General features: G+C 39.6%; 1 protein-coding gene across 2 annotated transcripts; it reads left to right on the forward strand.

Annotated features, from left to right (window-relative positions):
- The first annotated feature begins 3,076 nt into the window (after positions 1-3,076).
- On the forward strand, positions 3,077-6,327 carry LOC115138976 (protein TMED8). Of its 2 annotated transcripts, none has more exons than XM_029676153.2 (5): positions 3,077-3,251; positions 3,472-3,550; positions 3,623-3,719; positions 3,939-4,250; positions 4,422-6,327. In XM_029676153.2, the coding sequence occupies exons 2-5, from the start codon at positions 3,524-3,526 to the stop codon at positions 4,637-4,639; spliced, it is 654 nt and encodes a 217-aa protein (XP_029532013.2). In that variant the 5' UTR covers positions 3,077-3,251; positions 3,472-3,523; the 3' UTR covers positions 4,640-6,327. The 2 variants fall into 2 exon arrangements, with proteins under 2 accessions (XP_029532013.2, XP_029532014.2); XM_029676154.2 differs by having other exon boundaries at positions 3,957-4,250.
- Positions 6,328-6,789: the final 462 nt, after the last annotated feature.

Raw genomic sequence — 6,789 nt, forward strand, 5'->3', positions numbered from 1 at the left:
ACGTCTACTGATTTACATTGTTTCTCACCTAATCACCTGCTAATAGTTGGAATTTTGCATCTCCATTATAATGCAAACCAAAAGTGTAAGTCTGGTTTGGAATGGCGTTTTATTTCACAATGGAAGCACAAAGAGTAAGCTAAAATAGTTATGGTATATTCCTGAATTAGTCAGTCAGCGGAAAGTTAAAGTGACATTACTGGACCGTAGTTTTATGGACACAATCAATCGTTTTTTCCCCTTTACAGTGCTATATTTGTACCATATAGTGTCGAGGGGCCCCACGCAAACTTTTTCGTTCAAACTCATCTGTTTTGAATGCTATGGACTCTAATGAGTAGATCATTTTGTATGGCGTAATATGTATGTCCAAAATGACAAAAACGATTGGATTTAAGTTGATGGGCTGCTCTATATAAGGGCTGTCAAAAGGGCAGCCACTTCCCCCCTGAGTGTAACCTCTGTGGATTTGGAAACTAGAAGTGCTCCTGAGGAGAATGGACCCCTTTTTACTGTGACACAACATACACATCATTTTGTATGGTGCAATATGTGTATGTCCAATATTAAAAACTCTTTAAGGGTGCAAATTGAGCAGCAACATTCCTTAGGGTGTAAACTCTGTGGATTTGGAAAATAGAAGTGCTCCTGAGTAGAATGGACCAAACGTTTATTGCGACACAACGTACAGATACTTTTGTAAGGGGAAATATGTATATGTCCAATTTAAAAAAGATTGGATTTATACTGAACAAAAATTATAAACATAACATGTGAAGATCCCAGACATTTTCAATATGCACAAAAATCTTATTTCTCAAATTTTGTGAACAAATTTGTTTCTGTTAATGAGCATTTCTCCTTTGACAAGATAAGGGGTTGGGATGTGGGAGTGGAGTTGCAGGGTGGGGGATAGAATGACAGTCAAAGATAAAAGTATAAAAAATAAAACATAACAAAAAGTACGTTTGAATCACACTGAGGGGCAGTGTTTTTACATCTAATACCGGTTTGCCTGAGGCTGATGCCTTGCAGGTGTTTGTACACGTACATATACAAACACAATCAAATGCACATGCACACAGGTAAATAGTGCCATACATACACTCAAACATATTCAGTTGGCCTTGCTGTTGTGATTTCTTGTTGCTTTTTGTTGTTTGAAATTTGTGACATAAGTCTACTGATTTACGTTGTTTCTCACCTAATCACCTGCTAATAGTTGGAATTTGGCATCTCCATTATAAGGCAAGCCAAGAGTGATATCTTTGTTGTCTTCTGTTTTCCTTATTTTTTTTCTCCATTTTGTTCAGTTGTTGGTGCATTGGGGGGTGATGAATGGAATATTTTTTTTCTCGGGGGGGGTTGAGGGGCAGCTCTTGGTGAACTGTGAGTGGGAGCTTGGGCCGGTGGCTGATGGATCGCTGGTTCCGGTCCCCGTTTTGATCTGTCGACGTGCCCTTGAGCAGGGCGTTGACCCTGGTTGCTTATGTGTGTCGCTCTGAATGGGAGTCTGTTAGATGACTGTAGCTGAGGTCTTAATGATGAAATGCCTATGTATTGTTATGTTGTAAATGTGAACCTAAATGAATGCCCCCATTTCAGATTACTCTGACGTTCCCAATGATTTATGAAAACTTGCTTGATGGGTCGATGTCCTCATTGTGGTTTTACAGACGTGTTTAATACGTTTTATATACACACTTTATTAGAATAGTTATGAAATGAACATTGTTATATTTGGTAACGCTTACTTATTTTCCCTCGACTCCAACACCATTCGATACATTGAACGGGTGTTTATTTATTTATTTATTTTATTTCACCTTTATTTAACCGGGTAGGCTAGTTGAGAACAAGTTCTCATTTGCAACTGCGACCTGGCCAAGATAAAGCATGGCAGTGTGAACAGACAACACAGAGTTACACAAGGAGTAAACAATTAACAAGTCAATAACACAGTAGAAAAATAAAAAAAGGTGGAGTCTATATACATTGTGTGCAAAAGGCATGAGGAGGTAGGCGAATAATTACAATTTTGCAGATTAACACTGGAGTGATAAACTAATGTGGGTGTCTACGTAAGGGTGCTAATTTTAAAAAACTCACAAAAGCCTTGGGGTCGATACATAAAGGCGTTTAGAGCAGTGTGCGGGTTTCTTCTTATTTCTAATCTTATTCACCTATTACCATGCACCTGCAAAAAAATATAGCTCAGATGTGCGAGTGCCTATTATCATTATCTTTGGTAGTTTATTTTATTTATAATTTGTTGACGAGTTACAAGATTATGTCGAGATGCATCGATTCCAAGAATGGAAGAGGATCTTACTAGTTCAACTGGCTAGCTAACGTTAGCAAGCGTACGTCCAGCTCAGAATGGCCAGTGGGTGCAGTGATTGCTCAGCGGGGACATCAGCTTGCTAGTAGCGTCTGTTACAACTCAATATATATTGAGCTGTTACATTTTATCATCTAGCTGTTGCAATGAAATTGGTTTCAAATCTGTTGCAATTATGTGACCAGGAAGCTATCTAGGAATGTTAATTTGTAACCGCGCGCGCACCAATCGGACTTTGAAGTTCGCTGACTAAATCAAATGAGTTTATTGGTTGCGTACGCAAAATCAATCAAATGTATTTATCAAGCCCTATTTATATCTGCAGGTGTCACGAAGTGCTGTACAGAAACCCAGCCTTAAACCCCAAACAGTAAGCAATGCAGATGTAGAAGCACGGTGTAGCGAAATGCTTATGTTTCTAGCTCCAACAATGCAGCAATATCGATCAATTCAACAACAATACACACAGCCCCCCTAGAAAAACTTTGTGTCTTCTAACATGATGGTAAACTGCGCGTTAAAAATACGAGGTAAAATAATGACGACATTGATCTTCAGGTCGAAGCTCAAGAAAGAGGTCCGAGATGGAATTTCGAGTTAGATGACCGTTCAAAACTATCTTCCCCAGCTCGTTTTTTTTCTTCAGATTTCCAGTCGTTTTGAATACTCTGTAGTCGGAGATTTCCGAGTTCCAAGTTGTTTTGAACGCGGCATTCGTGCTGGTGTGTGTGTGTGTGTAAAAGGGAGGGACTTAATACAGTACGCTATTTAGAGCGCGATTGAACGGTGTTTATGCATTCATTTTAGAGATAGATAAATTAGAGTCTACTTCGGAGCGTCAATCCAGATTGACAGTGTTATCGGTTTCCTCTTTCCCTTGGATAACGTCGGAGACCAATCCGCTAAACAGGTTACTCACTTGTTCTTGCTAGACCTACTTTTATCTTTTGCTGTATAACTACTGTATTTAATTCCTGCAATATGCTATAACTAAATACAATTTAAATACGGCATAACAATTTTGTATAGTTGTAATACATTGCCTGTTTTATGTATGCCTTACATAGCACAATTGTATTGTATGCTGAATTGTGTTTAGAAGTTAGAATGGTCATACTGTCTGTGTACAGGCTCCAGAGCAGAGGCCTCTCTAACTCCAACCACCCCATAAGTCACCCTGATATGGATGGAACCAACCAGCCAGCGGAGGTAAACATCATGCCACATAAAAAAGTACATGGCAATGAAATGAAAATACTGCAAGCACTTGTGTGTTTTCAGGTTAATCAACAGTCTCCTGCTGGGCAGCAGGCCATGGGGGGAGATGTTGAGGAGAGCAACAGCAGTGGGAATAGCCAGAACCCTGGAGAGGGAAAAGGTGAGACAATTTAGTCTAGGGTTTAACACCCGCTGCCACTAAAGATAACTCATAGCTTTCATCCATGTTCTGGAGTCTGATGTCTGTATTGCAACATATTAATAAAATAATGAGCATGCTGAAAAATATCTATTTGACAAAGGATCTCAAATTGAGTAATTATATCACACATTTTTGAACACTGCTCATGTTTGGTTCCCATGCTGTCCTCACATATAGTCAATGGTTGTGCTCTAGCCCAAATGCCACCGCTGAAGCCTCCCGCCACGTGGACCTCCATGGCGATGAAGGAGCTCAAGTCCAAGCTGCGACTGGAGAAGGACCGTGTGGTGACAGTGAAACAAGGAAACATTTTGACAGTGCATGTGCCCACCGTTCCTGAGGGAAAGCAAGTGTGCTGGGAGTTTGCCACAGATAGCTATGACATAGCCTTTGGAATCTCCTTTGACTGGAACCCTGTCACCAGCCAGGCCATCACGGTCCACATTAGTGAATCCAGCGATGATGAAGAGGAGGAAAAGCAGCTAGAAGGTCAGTAGGCACCTCCTCTTTTGGTTTGAAATTTTAGTGACTAACTAATTTAATATGAAATAATCTCAATTTCTATTTGAAAAGATTTGAATATCTTTAATAATAACAACTTATCTTTAAATTAGTTGAGGTTGTAATTGTCTTGAAGGCCATATGTGTTGACTCATGCAGGACTTATCAACCCAGGGGATGTTGAGAAGGGTTCTAAATCATTGGCCAACTCAAACATAGGGGAAATCTTACCTGTGTATCGTCTGGACAGTCACATGGCAGTGCAAGGTGGCAGTCACGAGTATCCAGGCGAAGGCACTTACCTTCTGAAGTTTAATAACTCCTACTCACTATGGCGAAATAAGACTCTGTACTACAGAGTGTATTACAGTCCCTGAGGAACTGTAACTGTCAGCTTTTGCATAGGACTGTATGACTTACTAGAATTACTTATTTTTGATTCAATATTTTTGATTCCATAGAACATGTTATGGTTAATTATAAGTGCATAGATTTTTCATCACAATCAGCGGATGTTGCTCACTCCTAGTCTACACTTAAAATCTAAGAGGACCAGAGAATTATGAAGTGGGACATTTTGCTCATGTTTTACTGTGTTTATAGAGAAAGATTTGACGTAGCCTTGTGTTTGTGCCATGTTCTGTTTAAAAGTTATGTGCAGTGAGTTAAGGCAAATTGACCATATTTGAAAGATATATATATAGTATATGTACAGTACCAGTCAAAAGTTTGGACACACCTACTCATTCAAGGGTTTTTCTTTATTTTTTCACAATCTTCTACATTGTAGAATGCCTCTACACCTGGAATGCTTTTCCAACAGTCTTGAAGGAGTTCCCACATATGCTGGGCACTTGTTGGCTGCTGTTCCTTCACTCTGTGGTCCAACTCATTCCAAATGATCTCAATTGTTGTTGAGGTCGGGTGATTGTGGAGGACAGGTCATCTGATGCAGCACTCCATCACTCTCCTTCTTGGCCAAATAGCCCTTACACAGCCTGGAGGTGTGTTGGGTCATTGTCCAGTTGAAAAACAAATGATAGTCCCACTAAGTGCAAACCAGATGGGATGTTGTATCGCTGCAGAATGCTGTGGTTGCCATGCTGGTTAAGTGTGCCTTGAATTCTAAATCAATCTTTGAGTGTCACCAGCAAAGCACCCCCACACCTCCTCCTCCATGTTTCACGGTGGGAAGCACACATGCGGAGATCATCCGTTCACTTACTCTGCGTCTCACAAAGACACGGTGGTTGTAACCAAAAATGTCAAATATGGACAGATCTCCACTGGTCTAATGTCCATTGCTCGTGTTTCTTGGCCAAAGCAAGTCTCTTCTTCTTATTGGAGTTCTTTAGTAGTAGTTTCTTTGCAGCAATTCGACCATGAAGGCCTGATTTACGCAGTCTCCTCTGAACAGTTGATGTTTAGATGTTTCTGTTACTTGAACTCTGTGAAGCATTTATTTAGACTGCAATTTCTTAGGCTGGTAACTCTAAAGAAAGTATCCTCTGCAGCAGAGGTAACTCTGGGTCTTCCTTTCCTATGGCGGTCCTCATGAGAGCCAGTTTCATCATAGCCCTTGATTGTTTTTACGACGGCACTTGAAAAAACTGCATTGACTGACCTTCATGTCTTAAAGTAATGATGTACTGTCGTTTCTCTTTGCTTATTTGAGCTGGTCTTGCCATAGTATGGACTTGGTCTTTCACCAAATAGGGCTATCTTCTGTATACTACCCCTACCTTGTCACAACACAACTGATTGGCTCAAACGCATGAAGAAGGAAAGAAATTATACAAGTTAACTTTTAACAAGGCACACCTGTTAATTGAAATACATTCCAGGAGACCTCATGAAGCTGGTTGAGAGAATGCAGAGTGTGCAAAGCTGTCATCAAGGCAAAGGATGGCTACTATGAAGAATCTCAATTTTTTAAAAACATTTTCTTGGTTACTACATGATTCCATATATGTTATTTCATAGTTTTGATGTTCTCACTAATTTTCTACAATGTATGAAATAGTCAAAATAAAGAAAATCCCTGGAATGAGTAGGTGTGTCCAAACCTTTGACTGGAAATGTATATTAATCAGACACAACATTTCTTTGGTGGCAGCAATTAGGGAACACTGATAGAAAGATGATTGCTAGGTGGAAAGCTTAATCGGGAGAGGTTGCTCCAAAGAACTGTAATTTGTTTTATTTTTTGCTTCATATATGTCACTTTTTTGCCTTTACATTTTTTTTGTTTTACTTGAATTGTATGATAATCCAAATGCAGTTAAACAAATATTCTGCACAACAATTCAATAGTTTTTTTGCATACTGTGATTGGAATGAGTGATTGTCAATGAAAGAATATTGAATGTTGCTCAGAATCCAATGATAAAGCAAATGGTCACCGTCTGTCTTTATGACACAAATAAAAGCCATGCCCTATCACAAAAAGCTTTTATGTAATATTGGTTCAATATTTACATGGCCAAGTCCCTATTTAGTTTGCTAGTTGTCAGACGGTGGGTTGGTC

Source organism: Oncorhynchus nerka, linkage group LG12 (genome assembly GCF_034236695.1).
Source record: "Oncorhynchus nerka isolate Pitt River linkage group LG12, Oner_Uvic_2.0, whole genome shotgun sequence".
Classification (NCBI taxonomy): domain Eukaryota; kingdom Metazoa; phylum Chordata; class Actinopteri; order Salmoniformes; family Salmonidae; genus Oncorhynchus; species Oncorhynchus nerka.